Consider the following 16,243-nt stretch of genomic DNA (forward strand, 5'->3'; position numbering starts at 1 on the left):
GCACACATGCACAGCTAGCTGCGCGTGCGTTTTAACAGAATAATGGCCGCGGCGCGGATATTCAAACTTACATTTGTCAACAAGTAAAACAACTTAAGACTAGTGGGAAAAGGCATCGCAATTCTTCATGATCAGCGAAGACTGGAGTCAGAGTAATGACAACACTCATGGCAAAGAACGTAAGTAGACCTATTTAGTTATAATTAACTTTGATAAATGTCAATTTACGCGTTGAAGTTCAACTTCAACGGTCAACGTCCAACGATTGTCACTGGCACCAACGCAACCGAGTCTCCCGCCGTATTTTCCCCGGCCCCGCCCGCCTGGGCCTGGCTCCTGCCGCGATCCAAGACCAAGCCGGTGACTGATATTAAAAAAATGACCTAGGGGCTAGGGCCCTAACTTTTTAAAAATTAAAATGTTTGTCCTTAAATTACAGTAAAGTACCTGACGGCTGACTACCTCAGCCTCAGGCGAAGTTCGTGCAGGCTCCACTCCACGTCCACTTCACTATCGTCAGTAGACTAGAGTCGAGACGCACGGCCAATATCACTCACAGTCACACAACATGCGAGGTTAGTAATAGTATACTAACCTCACACAACGCATGTCATTTCATAATTAATTTTGACGTTTTCATTCATCACACGAATGTGAGTATATGAATGAAACACGCCTAAATCTTCACAATATACTAAATTTAGTAATCTTAATCTTGACTCTTGTATTCTCTAATTTTAAAAATCAGCACGAACTTATCTAGTATAAAAATGGATTTTAAACGCTTACCTCCAAATCTCAGCCAGTTACTCCGTCCGATCCTTAATACTGCGGTGGAAATTACGCAAACAACAATCGAAATGCGAATTTTTCCTATCGAACAGTCTAGATTCAAGTCGCCGGCGCATAATATATAGGAAATTGTACCAAAAATCAACAGGTTGCATGTCACGTATAATCGCTGAACAGCGAAAAAAATGCGGAGCGCCTAGAACGCAGCCAGCAGTACAGCTGATCTGACGTAAACGACGTAAACAAGCAAGTTTATTAAATAATATCGCGCGCCCTCTCTGTGCGTATAGAGAGAACCAGCTAATCGGGGCCATGCCTGCTTCAACATCAAGAAAAATCATCGATATAAAGTACCAGAAAGACAGAGAGGAATTGAAATTGGCTTCATATCGTTCGGTAAGTTTCATATCCAAAGCTTACTTCATGTAAAATGTAGATAAATTTCAAATTTTTAAATAAGAATAAAAAACTTATTGCAAGTGCCGTGCCAGCGGTTATCCTGTGCACGGCGGCGGTAATGTACCCATAGGTGCACTCATGGGATCAATGCATCTCGCGTGCGAAGGATTCATATGCACATGGTGCACGCGAATTTTTCACACCCTTTTTACTAAAATAACTAAGCCATTCCTTTTAAAATAATGTTTCTAATTGTGCTATGACACTTACCGAACCATATGGATCGTTTCTTGTCTTCTCTTTGGTGTGTTTTTAAGAAAAAAAATGCATTTTCTCGTGATCTTCACGTAGATACCGCAGGGTAATTGTGGTTGTAAACTTTTGCTTAAAGAGGGCGCGCGATATTATTCACAAGATGTTTGTTTACGGTTCTGCAGCTTGTACCGCTAGCTGCATTTTAGACGCTCAGCATTATTTTCCTCTTTCTGTTTTTTTTTTGCTGTCAACGGTATTTTCTATTGTAGCGCCATCAGCGATGATGAAATGTAAAGAGTCGCCTTGAAATGAAGAAAAATTATGTCACATTAATTCGTTAGTTTGTTTCCTATTTTTTTTCACTTTTTTCTTCTTCCTCATCTATGATCAAAGGTGAATACCTTTTTTTGATATAGATGTTCTAAAAGCTGGACATTTTAAATATTTTGTTCAAGTAAATAAATCAACAGGATAGTAATCAAAATGCGATAGAGCTGCCCGAGCTGAAAATTCTGATACAAGGACTTGAAAATAAAACATTCTGAGCACTTTTATAACCATGATGAGGAGACCTATATATATATATATATATATATATATATATATATATATGTGTGTGTGAAGTTATACATGTACTACAGCTTTGGCAACTCTTTTATTTAAATATTGTGTGAAAGATATTTATGTTGAAGTTTAGACCTAGAACAGGGACGTTGAACCTTTATAATCATGAAAAAGATGGTATTTTTATCAAATTAAACATGGGAGTCTAATTTTGTTTTAGTGTTAATATTCAGATCTTCAAACTTGACATTTTCCTATCCCCTTCATTATCCCCTCTCCTTTTCCCTTTCCCCATTTTCGTTCTCCCTTCTTTTCTTCTCTCCCTTTCCCTTCCCTTTTTCGCTTTTCCTTTCCCTTCTTTTCTTTCCTTTCTCCCTCCCTTACTCTTTTCTCGCTCTTTCCATTTTTCTTTCCCTCTCCCTTCCCCTCTTCCTTTCTTTTGTTTTCTTTCTATTTTATGGTCTCCTTTTCCCTCTCTCTCCTCTACCTTTCCCCCTCCCTTTTCCTTTCCCTTTCCCTCTCCTTTTTTGTGCAAACATTAACACGAACATCTTGCTTCCTACACACACACACAAACGCCCGCAATCTAACACACGTAATGCGAAACAATCGGGACATTATCATTTTGTTCATACATATATATGTATATTTTCTCAATGAACATTTTCATCTATTTAAAGCTTTGAAAATTATCAAACAATGATTCCACAGGCGAAATCTCAATGATCATTAGAAAGGTACTTTACCCATTTTCATTTTATGTCATTGTGATTATTCCATACTAAGGCAACATATTTTGGATATAAAAATACGTGAAGGATATGTTCCTCTTCTGTTTTATACTTTAACAGAAAACATTTTGTTCAACCAAATTATGATTTGTATTTCCAAGTTCCATGTAATATTTTCATTGGAAAATCTCTTAAAGGTCAAGTGCACCCCAGAAAAAATTGTTTGAATAAATAGAGAACTATGTTGATTTTTGGTACAATTTCCTATTATGCGCCGACGACTTGAATCGAGAATGTTCGATAGGAAAATTTCGCATTTCGATTGTTGTTTGCGTAATTTCCACCGCAGTACGAAGGATGACTAAGGACGGACCGAGCGAAGTATCCTGGTTGAGATTTGGAGGTAAGCGATAAAAACACTTTAATAAATAATTTATAATTGCTTTTTGCAATAAACTTGATCATACGATCAAGATAAACATAGTGGACAAATATTGAAAGGTTTGGCGTAGTTTAGTCCCTCACATTCGTGTGATGGATGAAAACGTCAAAATGCACTATGAAATCACATGTGTTGTGCGAGGTTAGTATACTAACCTCGCATGTTGTGTGAGTGCCATAGGTGGGCCAATATGGGAGACTCTCCAATAATAGATAGGGGAGACAATCTCCCACATTGCATTGGAGACTTGCTTTGCAAAAGGACAAAAGAAACAACACCAACAAAAGCATGATTTTTTCCACCCAAAATTTTGTCTCACTGAGGTCAGAAGCCCATTTGTTTTGTGTGTGATTGACAACAAAAATCAAAAAATCAAAACAAAAGTAGAAGGTGAAAAGGGGCAATTTTTCATGAGGAATCTGCTTATCACATTTTTATTTGCCGCCAAGGTAATCCTTTTGCAGCAAATGTAAACAAAGGAAATTGGTCTCCAAAACTGGAGACTGTCTCTGAAATTGGATACTCAAATTCTACAAAAGTCTCTGATATTGGAGATAATCTCCCACATTGGACTTTGGAGACAGTCTCCAATATTGGCCGTAGGGGAGACCGGGGTTAGTTGGAACATTTTTGACAAAAATGGCTGTAAAATCCAAATAGATTTTATGCGAGAAACAATCAATATATCATCTTGAAGATTATATCTAAGGGCTTCAAATTTACCCCATGAAATTTTTAACTCTATTATGGTTACTGAAAAAAATCCACCTTGAACAAGACAATCGCAAACGTTCCAACTTACCCCAATGCGGGGTACATGTAAGTTGGAACATGGTATGGGGTAAGTTGGAACACTGCATGGTCAATTGAGAATTATACTAAAACTACTTAAAATTGTAATATTACATGGTTTTAGCCTATTTGCTTTATTTTTTTCAAGTTCAAAATATTTAAAGTGTGGATTTGTTGAACTTTATGTTTTCTATTATACAGCCACTCACGCAAGCAGACTGTGTAGTAGAATTCCGCATATTTGATATTTCATGTACTTCTGCATCAAATATACAAGACAAAAATTAATTTTTAAAATTTTTTTTATTAATTAATTATGCAAATAAGCATATGAAATTTGCCCTAATTTGTTTTTTGTATGTTTTTTCCTTTAACTCTATTTATTAAGCTAGTAGAATGCTAATTTTTGGTGAGAGTATCAATTTTCACATATAACAATTATCCACCCACAATGTATTTCTTTGTTTTTTCGAACCTTTGTTTTTTCCGATGAACTTTGTCGGGACTCTTTTGCGATCATAAATAGCATAAAATAGATCTATTTGAACCAACAAAAGTAAAAAATAATCATACATTTATGACACAATTTGCATTGACCTTGTACATCGAATCAAGTTTTTGAGCAATTTTGGGTCCGACATGCATGTACAAAATGTTGCGTAATTTCGAAACCGCACACACAGGCATCGCAAATTTGGTCTCAAATGATGCGCAAGACTTGAAAGTAAAAAGTCAGTGAGCAGTGTAGTCAAAAAGTTTCGCGCGACGGCGTAGTGACAAAATTTCTTGGGGGGGGGGCTCAAATTGACCCCCCCAGTTTGATAAGGGTTAATATTGCATTAGGGGCCTACAATAGGCCTTAAATGCACACTCAGACCTAACTGATAAACAATACAAGCATGGTATACAATACATGTTCAGAAGTACTTAATGTATTTTTTTCTCACATCCAATGTTTTTATTCATAATTATGTTTGGGGTAAGTTGGAACATGTTCCAACTAGCCCCTTCAATTTTGTTCCAACTAACCCCGGAGGCCCATTTGACGTTCATAAGCTTACAGCACAAAAAAGGGACTTCACCATGGCATATTAATAACCTCATTTTGTAGCTTGGTATAAGTGTCTATTATACCCCCAAACTGGTCAACTTGACCTATAAACTTCTCTTAGATAATACAACATTTCTGAAAGAGAAAAAAATTACTCAGAAGGTGATTAAACAAAAATTCCTTTCTAACTTCACCAAGCTTGTTGCACATGTGTTGTCGGTAATATAGTGGATGGCTGTTGATAATGACAATAAATTGAGGGCAGTATTGCAGAAATTTATTTAAAGACGTTAAAGAAAATTACCATGTTTCAACTTACCCCGTGTTCCAACTAACCCCGGTCTCCCCTACGCCTCTACTGATCGTGTATGGGCACTGTCTACGGTCTAGTATTCAACCCGGCATAAATGCCCATATATAATTCAAAGACAAAAAGTCACAAAGTCAAAGACAAAGATTTTGACAAATTCCCCCAAATATTTAGAAATAGGGAATTAATCTTAATATCATACCTTTGTTTTTTCCAGGGTAATCTGTTTTCGGTATTTTCGTTATCAATCTGTTGACTGTATGCGCGGGGGATCGAATTATCCGGCGATGAGCTTTTAGTACTTTTACACTGAATTGCACTAGTAATAGTATTCAACCTAGGCTAGTGTAGTGATGATTGATAGCGAATCTCAAAATGGTTTAGATTGCTAAACTAGATCTAGGTAAGTCTCTGGCTTTGACTAATTCCCTGTTTGGTCTCATCTCAAATGGTCTAGTCCATAGTCAGATGGGACAAGGGTAGATTGAGAGACAGGGCCATCTTTCATTGCTAGGTTGAATACTAGTGCTGACGAGTGACAGGTTGAATACTAGTGCCAAAAACCATCGCCGTATAATTTGATCACCTGCGCACACAGTCGACGGGTTGAAGAAAAAAATAACGCAAAAAGAATAACCAGCATTTGCTCTTGGAAATAAGACAGGTCTGAAATTAAGGTAAATTCCATATTTCTATATATTTGAGGAAACTCTCAGAACGGGTTGAATACTAGTGCCCTTACGGTATGCTCCACCCACCCAAGGGTTCATTACATGCCGCCGCACACAGAAAATTCAAGCCATAGAAGTCGTGCGTTGTGGACACCAGAAGTGACATCCCAGCACGCGCGACCCACTAGTTAGAAATCCACTGCTAAACGCGGTTCATGGAACGAGGTTAGTATACTATACTAACCTCGCAATATATGTGTGAGTGCGCTCCACCTACCCGAACTTCGGGACGGTGAACTCGATCGGATATTCCGAGTGACAAAGGTGGGATCAAAAACTGGTTTATTGTAAAAATTAAAGAAAAAAAATATAACGAGAAAGAAAAATAGCTTAATTTCTTACTATTCACCCTTATTTCACTCCGTGTCCATCCTCCGGTTATCCTCAAAATTTGTGATTTTGGGCCAGTATCAAATTCCTCACTCGTATCATTCACTGCCGATTTCAAAACATTGTATTGGCGTATCGAGTGGACCTTCCTAATAGCAACACTTGTGTGTGTTGCTGCCCTCTACGTTCGTTGCATGCAATGTTTTGAAATCGGCCGTGAATAATATGTGTGAGGAATTTGATACTGGCCCTAAATCACAAATTTTGAGGATAACCGGAGGATGGACACGGAGTGAAATAAGGGTGAAGAGTAAGAAATTAAGCTATTTTTCTTTCTCGTTATATTTATTTCCTTTAATTCTTACAATAAACCAGTTTTTGATCCCACCTTTGTCACTCGGAATATCCGATCGAGTTCACCTCCCGAAGTGCGGGTAGGTGGAGCGTAGTGTAGCGGTAGTGAAGTGGAGTGGAGCCTGCACGTATACTAACCTCGCAATACGTGTGAGTGTGCAAATAGTACCTAGCAGCTCATCAACCTTGTGACAAACACACTGAAAGTATACCGAGGAGATCATTTGGGTGTGGAAACGACCCACAACAAACAACAACAACGAATTATAGTAGAGGCGCACGGCCAATATGGGAGACTCTCCAATATGGGACTTGGGAGACAATCTCCCATATTGGAGACTTGCTTTGCAAAAGAACAAAAGAAACAACACCAACAAAAGCATGATTTTTTCTTGTCTTGAGGACTCCATGATGATGTCTTTTTAAAAAACTTTGACATATACTTCTTCATCATTGGGGTCTTGAATCCCCTCCCATATATGTATAAGAGACACATGTACACAAAGATGGATTTCCCTAGGAAATCCATAGTTAGAGGGTGAAATCGGTTTGTTTTATCTATGAACCTTCAGGCGCCTAATGCGTATAAAGGGATAAAAATGATTTCACTATAAATTGTAAAAATGAGACGTTTCTTACCAGACCCGATCTCCCGTAGATCCCTCGATCCGTTTGTCAACAAAGCAAAGACAATAGACCTGACCCTTGAACCGCTTCTTGGTGACGTACTTCCGACTTGCGATGCCGTTTTGAAGAACAATTTATAGATAAAAATTATTATTTCACAAATACTAACATTTAATACGTGATTATAAATGATTAGTACATGTACATGTATATGCTACTAATTATTTATAATCACGTATTAAATTTTTTCTTTCCTCTAAAAACATTCTAGTGCATTATTGACATGAGCCGTATTTCCCCCTGGTGCTTAATCTTGTGCTCTACTGTGCAGCATTTAAAAGTTCTCTGGCATGGCATATAGGCCTATTCCAATTAGGAATTAGTAATGAGATCAATATTGCTGAAAGCTGCAAATCCCTCACTGTATGGTATTCAAACTTTGCGCTTATTCCAAAAGTAATCACCAGGGTAAAATTCTTTCACAACACTTACATCCCAAAACAATTCAAAATAGCTCACTAATTGGTGGCAAGATCATAGACCAAAAATTAAATTTATGGACTAAAATGTGAAGTAGGCATTTAGAGTTTCACCGGGATCATGATCTCAAAATTCATGCCATTCTAAGTTTGCGCATTGTGCTGGTAAACGGTTCAGAAAAAATGTTACCTCATTTTTCGATCAAAACTTCACTCAACAGTCAACTACAACACCATGATTCTAAAAAGGACTGCAATATTGGAGGTATTTCCCTTCCACTGCACACTTGAAGAGAATTATGCAATGTGAAGTGTACTTCCAAAATATTTGTTTTAATTTTTATAAATTACTCATGTTCTCAGCAGAATGTTCTGGAAAAAAAGGGAAAACAGATTATGACAAGAAGAATTTATAAGTGGAAAGATTTGTTACATGTACCTGTACATCATGCAAGTGTGGTCATATTCCTCTAATGTTCATTGTCCATGGTGTCTACTCTATTTTACTGAGCATAAAAGTGATCCTAATGCATTTTTGTTCAATATTTTCAAAACAATGGTGTTCAGTGATGTGTGGTCTTGTTGACATCAATGATCATGGTCAAAGTAAGATTTTCTTGTATGCTTTTTTATTTTGTTTATCCACCCAGTATTAGCTCACTGGGGAGTACAGTGAATTGTACCCGATATTGATCTGTGAAGACTTAGCACTGTGTATGACTGTCTTTGTATTGCCTTGTTCTTACAGGTATTTGTCAATCCTTTCTACCAAGAAGGCGTCGGCAGGTAAATAATATAATTCACTGTGGCTAGTAATAGCACTATCATTGTGATTTTATTCCTTCAAGCACATTTCAAATAGTGGGTAGTTTGATTTACAAAACATAATTCTTCAGTTGTAATACAGTCTTGTCTGTCACCCCAGGATTTTTAATGGTTTTAATAGATCAAAAGCAATCTGAAACTCTGTCCTATCAGCACAGGAACGTGTATATTGAAAGGCAACCATTTGTGCAACTACTGATTACTGGCTACGTTTGATCACCAGGGAATCCTTTTAACCAAACCATTTAAAGGAAAATGACAGGATAGATTTATTATCTGGTTATAAGCCGATTACATTTCGCTGATTAAAATAAAATTAAAATGAGGCAGAACGGTTTCCTATTTCCCATGATATGCCAAGTCAAAGTTATCAATATTTTGATATTTGAAAGACCCGTGGAGGTCGCCATTTTGCTCATACTCCCCATATCTCCGTGGGTGGTTGTGACGTCAGCGACGGACAACTCTGTGTCCGACCCCAGGGGCGCGCCTGTGATTACTAGCGTAAAATCGGTCAGAAAAGGGCACAAAATGCAGCTTTTACCGAATTCCAGATCCGCAGAAGAGCCAGAAATCTCTAAAAATGGGTGGCTGCACTATAAGTGGAGAAATACAACAAGCCTTCCTCCAAATTCACGAGGAATGATGTTGTTTGTAGCGAGCATTTCACCGATTTCTTCGGCCGAGTATTGGGGCTCGAAGTCGTAGGCTCTCGGGCTTTCTCAGTTCTATTTTTCAATACAAACGTCCGCGATAAGTTTTGTTTTACTTTATGTGTATATATTTTATTTATTTCTGGTAAAAAAAGTATCTATATTATGCAAACTTGGGGGTGGTTTCAGCCCGTGTATAACTGCACATGGAAGTACTACCGAGAGCAGTTGTTCGTCGCTGACGTCACAATTTTGAACGAACCTGGCAACAATGGCGATCTCCATTCAGAGACTTCGAACCTGAAGAAGCTCAAATTTGAAGAGGTGGTACTCCATACTGGGAAATCGGATTTGGGTATAAGTGGATTCATTTTGATTTCATGTACTTATCAATGATATTATGTGGTATTAAATTTTGGGTTTCATTCTCCTTTAAACGGCCAGAAATCATTGGGAATTGACCAGGTAATGCTCAAATTATATTCAGTACAATGTGACATAATTACATTGGAAGCGATTTGTTACATAATCAAATTAAAGACAGATCAGAGGCCTGTAACACAAAGCTTAGGAATGATCGTAGAACATTTTCTACGATTGATTGCATTGACTAAAATGTACAATTAATCTTGAAAATCAAGTGTACTTCTGTGTTATGGGGCCCAGAGCTCATAGACTCACTAACCAGCCTGGTCATTTAAATTTTGCTGTTTTGTTATATGTAGACGGACTGGTGTTGTATTGAAGAAAGACGTGAGAAAAGACAGTGATGGATTTGAAGTTTTTGATGATTACTGGTCAGAAAGTGGTAAGTACCATTTATTCTCCTTTCTGAGGCACGAGTGCTTTTATTTATTGCCCCACACCATCTCCAAATAAATAATGTCTGGCTGGATTTCAACAGCTCTGTGTGGAGCTAGAAATCAATTTACAAGTTTATTTTCTTGGGGATGGGCCTGTATTTAGAGATTTTATGTGAACATAATTATTTTACTATTGGATAACTAAAAAAAACATTTTAGTAGAATTAACTTTACAATCTCCAATATATAAGTATTGCATGGGTAAAATTGTCTACCCCTGCAATTAATTAATGAGAGATAATCACAAATTAGTGCAAACCATGAAGGATAAATCTACAGCATGTAATCAGCCCTATTGCAGTATAAAATCACATAATTCAAGTTGTGTTATTTGTGGAATGGTTGTGCATTACTTCATGTGTACTTGTTTTATGATTTTATTTTTCTTCAGAAAATGATGCCACTATTAACAACACTACTTTTGCAGCAGATAAGGAAAATAATGGTGACAGTAAACCTACAAATCGACGTAAAAAGGTGAGCAATATTTCTTTAAAGTTCATGGGACACACCTCATTTTTTATGCCCTTTCAGTTTTGACTAAGCCTGAGTTATATACTTTTCCTTTGAAAAAGGTTTAAAATGCTTAAATTGGTAAATGGTGGTTGAGGGTTAGCCAGTGGAGGAAAAAACATTCCCCAAAAGTTTCTGAAATTTTTTTCATCATTACATCTATAAAATCCTCATATTTTGTCCATATTTTCTTGAAAGTACTTTGATTAATAGTTGGAAACTAGCAAGAAAATGAGGAATATTCTCTCCTTTCCTGACTCTTTAAAGATTGAAATCTGAAATTGCAGTTGATGGTTAGACTACATGTACTAATATCAGTCTATTTATATGTGGGACTTAAATGAGACAGGTTCTGGTGAAGCCAACAAAAATATTGTCATTCTCATGGGCATGAAAATGCATTTTATATTGAATGGACACATGTATAATCCAAGCATAAGTTCTGAAAGTGAAATATTAAAAAAACAACTTATAGTATGTGTTTTGGGCTGAATCTGAACCAAAATGGTTGTTAGGGCAAGTTAATGAACTCTTGCTGTACCCACAATGCCTTCGACTCATCCTGAACTGTTTTGATTATATAGTACCTTACTCTAGCCCTATTCTATTAAAGGTGATCATATAAAACATGAAAAGTAATCATATAATCCACCCTTTAATACAATCATGCAAACATAATGACTTGGTGACCAGTTAATAGATGAGAATCCCAGTAAGATCAAAGCAATACTTGATACATTGTTTATTTACCTGCAGAGCTCGCTGAAGTCTATGCCATCCTTCTCTCCGCAACCTGCCAGCACTGACCGAGAGGAAAGCAAGGTTGAATTGCCACAAAATGTGTCTCACGCTACAGAGAATGCATCAACCATTGAGGCTGATATCACTGGTAGTATCATCAAGCATCCTGTCCCTCCTAGCCATGAACCATTGTCTGTGTTGAAGAAATTCAAGACCAAGCAGAGGTAGATCCCTCCCTTTTGGCAGTCACCAGAGATCTGTTTTTATATTGGGAAAATGCAACTGTTAGGCAATGGCTTTTAGCAGGAATCATGCTGATGTACATGACACTTCTAATCCTGAATTTCTCAATAGATAGAGCAATGTGGGATGGGAAATTCATAGTGAATTCTCTCATTGGACGAAGCCATTGATGCAACTTTTTTTCAAGTACCTTTATTAAGCAACCCAATGTTCTTTGTTCCGAACTGCTATATGACTTTCCACCACCAAATGACCTATAAATCACTTTATTTTCCTTCTGTGTCTTAAATTGAGTTGAAAAGAGCAGCTTGATTTGTATGCCATTCTCCTCCACATTCTATAACTAATTTAAAGTTTGACACGTCCACAGATTGACTTTTTTCAAATGTTTTTTTTTTACAAAACTGCCAAATTGATAATAATTATTGATTTTGATTAATTATTGTACATTTTGTGAAGTTCAACCCTGTAGATTTTAAGTTCTCCGTAATAAATTTCAATAATTAGACCTTCAATAGCAATGTTATCTTCTTAAAGTTAAACACTACACATTAGACTATGCTAAAGTTGTCATTCTCTCTTGTCATATTTGACCCTTTAAGTCAAACAGATGTCAAAAGAGATCTGTCATAGCTAAGTTATTTGTCTATTAATGCAATTTTATTGACATTACAGGCTAAGTTTTTCTGAGTTGACTAGTTCAGAAGAAAGTCAAAGCACTGAAGAGGAGGTTAGTGTTGAAGATGAAAGTGAAGAGGATGGTACATCATCAGAAGGAACAATCAAAGCAGCTTCCAGTCAATCAGAAGTTAGTCAAGATGAAGAGAATGATGGAGAGAGACCGATCAAAGAGTTAGTATCATGATAAATTTAGAAAAATTGCTGAAAAATAATTAATTTCTTATGTATCTTATTGTCTTTAGATGAACTTTGTCGGGGACCCTTTTGCGATCATAATTAACATAAAATAAATCCTTCTAAACCAACAAAAGTAAAAATAATCATACATTTATGATTTTTGGTTGAAAAACACAATTTGCATTGACTTTGTACACGCAATCACGTTTTTGAGCAATTTTGGGACCGACATGTGTTACAAAATATTGCGTACTAATTTCAGAACCTCGTACCCGGGCGTCGCAAATTTGGTCTCAAAATATGCGCAAGATTTGAAAGCCAAAAGTCAGAGAGCGGCGCGATAAAAAAATTTGCGCGCCGGCATAGCGGTGAAATTTGTCAAGGGGGGGGGGTCAAATTGCCCCTCCCCCCAGTTTAATAAGGGTTAAATACCGGTAGATAGAATATTGCCCGTTCTTGCAACAACTAACACATATTTTGACTATTAAACTTGGGACATATTTGTGTAGAACTGACATTATTATATGATCAAAGACATTAAAAAATCCTTGTAAAACTTTTTTTTGAATGATGATCCACTCTAATAAAAAGTATATTAAGATCTCAATATGCATATATTTGGATATGCCTAAGCAGCCCAAAATTTGACTATGCACAGTCAGTAATCAATCTGTAAAATATTAAGCGGCTTACAGTTTGGACATATTTTAGGATGAAGATGTTGCCTATAAAGTCTTGTCATTTTCTACCCCCCCCCCCCTCCTCCTTGCAGTTCTGAACAGGAGAGTAGCCAGACAACTGAACTATCATCACAAGATGATGAAGAACCAGAGACGAAGGGTGCTGGAAGACACCAGATAGAAGAAGATCTTTCATCAAATGAGGAGGATACCATGCAGACCAGAGGAAGGGCAAGGCATTCAACAAGAGGGAAGTCTGATGTAGCAAGTTCACAAGAAGAACCTACCAGAGAAGTCAATAGGCGATCAACGACAGGAAAGTCTTCTGCTGAAAGCTCGCAAGAAGAATCCTCAAGAGAAGGGAACAGGCAATCTACAAGAGGGAAGTCTGCTGAAGAAAGCTCGCAAGATGAAACAACAAGAAAAGGCAATAGGCGATCAACAAGAGGAAAGTCTTCTGATGACAGCTCACAGGAAGGACCTACGAGAGAAGTTAAAAGACGATCAACAAGAGGAAAGTCTTCTGAAGAAAGCTCACAGGAAGGATCTACGAGAGAAGTTAAAAGGCGATCTACAAGAGGAAAGTCTTCTGAAGAAAGCTCGCAAGAAGAACCTAACAGAAAAGGTAAAAGGCACTCAACAAGAGGAAAGTCTGATGTAACAAGCTTGCAAGAAGAACTTGCAGGAGAACAAAAAGCAGAGAAGATGGGTGAAAAAGTCCGGAGGAAAAGTATTCACCAAGCAAGCAAGCTGGAAATTGATAAAGAAGGTGGGGAAGTTGTAGGTGAAGAAGTCAGAGATGAGATGGTAGGAGAGCCAGAAACAGAAAAGGAGGAGGAGAAAGGCCGCAGGAAAAGTAGTCGCCAATCTAGCAAGGTGATAAATGATAATGAAGGTGGGAAGGTTGTAGACAAGGGAACAGATAAAGATGCAGAGATAGGTCCTAAGAAACACAGTCGTCAGTCAAACACCAGTGTAAGAAATAAAATAGAACTCAAGGACAGTGATAATATTGCAAAGAAAGACGATGATACAAGAAAGAGAAGAAGTACTCGACAGTCTAAATCCAATGAGAGCAAAGTTGGTGAGAATATCGCTGGTGACGTAGAGATTGACACAAATACGAAAAGTGATACCATACCGAGCAGGAATATAACAGCTAGCAATGTAAATACAAATAAAGTTAATGACTCAGAGACTGCATTAGAGAAGGAACAAGAGAAAGCAGGAGTAATGAAGCACAGGAAAAGTACTGGTCAATCAGCTATGACAGATAAAGAGTTGCAAAAGGAAGAAGAAGTGAAAGGAAATGAGGATGATAAGACCACTCACAGAAATAACTTGCTTCAGTCAGGAAGTCTGGAAAGGAAAGGAGGGCTTAGTGGTAGTGAGGTAATTGCAGAGGAGACAAGACGCAAAAGTAATCGTAAGTCTAAAGGAGAAGATATGAAAGAAAATCTAGAAAACATAATAGAAGACATAAAGGAAAGGCGGCGGAGTGGGAAGCTATCAAATTCCCCTGCAGAAAGACCAATTGAAGAAAAGAAAGCGACAGAAAATGAGGGAGCTCCAGAAATGGATGGAGGAAGTGTTGAAAAGACGATAGCAGAACAGGTCAAAGAAGGACCAGAGTCACAGGAAGCTTCAGAGACAGAAACAGAAAGGAAGAATATTCAAGAGACAGAAGAAGAAGGAGTGAAGAACATTGAAATTGAAACTAAACAGGATTCGAAGAATAAAGTAGCCGAAAACACTGAAGATAGTAATGTGAGCGAGCAAACAGGCAAACTAGCTGACACATCTGATGTTGTTGAAGATGAAGACACAGAAAAAGTCTTCTTTTCTTTAAGAGCAAGTTTTGCAGTTCCATCAGTTCATGAATTGGAAGAAGAATTTGATGTTGCTGATGACGATACACAGGAATTTGGCTTAATGGATAATACACAGAAAGGAAATTGCAAAGAAACTGTGAAAATAACAAAAATAACAAGAAATGCAACTAAAAAAGGAAAGGGAACGCAAAAGGAAAGTAAAGAAGAAAGAGAGCCTGAAAAGTTAGAAAAATCAAGGAGGAAATCAAAACAGAACAACAAAGAGGAGAGCAAACAGGAGAAAGTCCAGAAGAAAAGGGCAAGGAAGAGAGGAACAGAAATCCAAAGGGCTGATGATAATAAAAAGTTAAAAGACAGTCCTAAAGAGATTAGCAATGATGATGTGCAGGACTCAGAGTTAGAGATGGGGGACAATGAGAACAGAGGAAAGAAGTCTACCAAAGAGAAAAATCCATCACGAAGAAGGCAGAAGTCCTCCGAGAGCGCATCTCAGGCTAGTTCTTCTGATGCAGATGTTGACTCTCAGCTCGATGATGACGGAACTTCTCTCGTAGATCTTCCACCAAAGAAGCAGAGAAAAGAGAAGAAGAAAAACTCTGATCAACCTTCAGAGGCCAGCAATTCTATGAAGCCCAGTGATGCAGCACAAGAAAAGGCCGGGTCTAAAGCACCCAGGTCACGTCGAAGCAGTGTCCACTTCACCACAAAGGATATGATCTCAATCAGTGGAGACATTAGCATCCATCAAGTCTCCAGCAGTGAGGACAAGTCTTCAGATGACAATAGCTCAAAGAGATCAAAGAGTGGTAGTACCAAGGTACAGGACAAGGCACAAGAGGATAGCTTCGTAAGCACAATACAACATCAGACTGAAAGTGAAAGCACTGCAGAGAGTGACAGAGAGTCAGTACGTGAAGGACCAAGTAGGAGAGGAAGGAAGTCGAGAACAAAATCCAAGAAACTATCAAAGCGGAGACAACCCTCATCTGCAGTTGCTTCCACATCCTCTGTGGCTGATGCTGACAAACTGTCAAGTAAGTTATTTGTTTGGAACCCCCCTCAACATTTTATACTTTAATAATAGTGTAGACAGTACAATTTTAAAGCCATGCTCTTGAAGTATCTTACCAGCATTGTTTGAAGGAACTGGCTGACGATTAAACTTTTGATTATGAATT

At 37.7% G+C, this 16,243-nt stretch overlaps 1 protein-coding gene across 1 annotated transcript in view; it reads left to right on the forward strand.

Moving 5' to 3' along the window:
* The window catches only part of LOC135155917 (centromere protein C-like), a 25,965-nt gene continuing 9,722 nt past the window's right edge, over window positions 1-16,243 (forward strand). Inside the window, exons 1-7 of the mRNA XM_064106412.1 lie at window positions 1-179; window positions 8,606-8,643; window positions 10,061-10,143; window positions 10,590-10,675; window positions 11,468-11,676; window positions 12,371-12,547; window positions 13,326-16,099. Of these exons, the coding sequence (XP_063962482.1) occupies window positions 156-179; window positions 8,606-8,643; window positions 10,061-10,143; window positions 10,590-10,675; window positions 11,468-11,676; window positions 12,371-12,547; window positions 13,326-16,099 (3,391 nt within the window). The 5' untranslated portion in view covers window positions 1-155. The remainder of the gene's footprint in view (window positions 180-8,605; window positions 8,644-10,060; window positions 10,144-10,589; window positions 10,676-11,467; window positions 11,677-12,370; window positions 12,548-13,325; window positions 16,100-16,243) is intronic.

Source organism: Lytechinus pictus, chromosome 11 (genome assembly GCF_037042905.1).
Source record: "Lytechinus pictus isolate F3 Inbred chromosome 11, Lp3.0, whole genome shotgun sequence".
Classification (NCBI taxonomy): domain Eukaryota; kingdom Metazoa; phylum Echinodermata; class Echinoidea; order Temnopleuroida; family Toxopneustidae; genus Lytechinus; species Lytechinus pictus.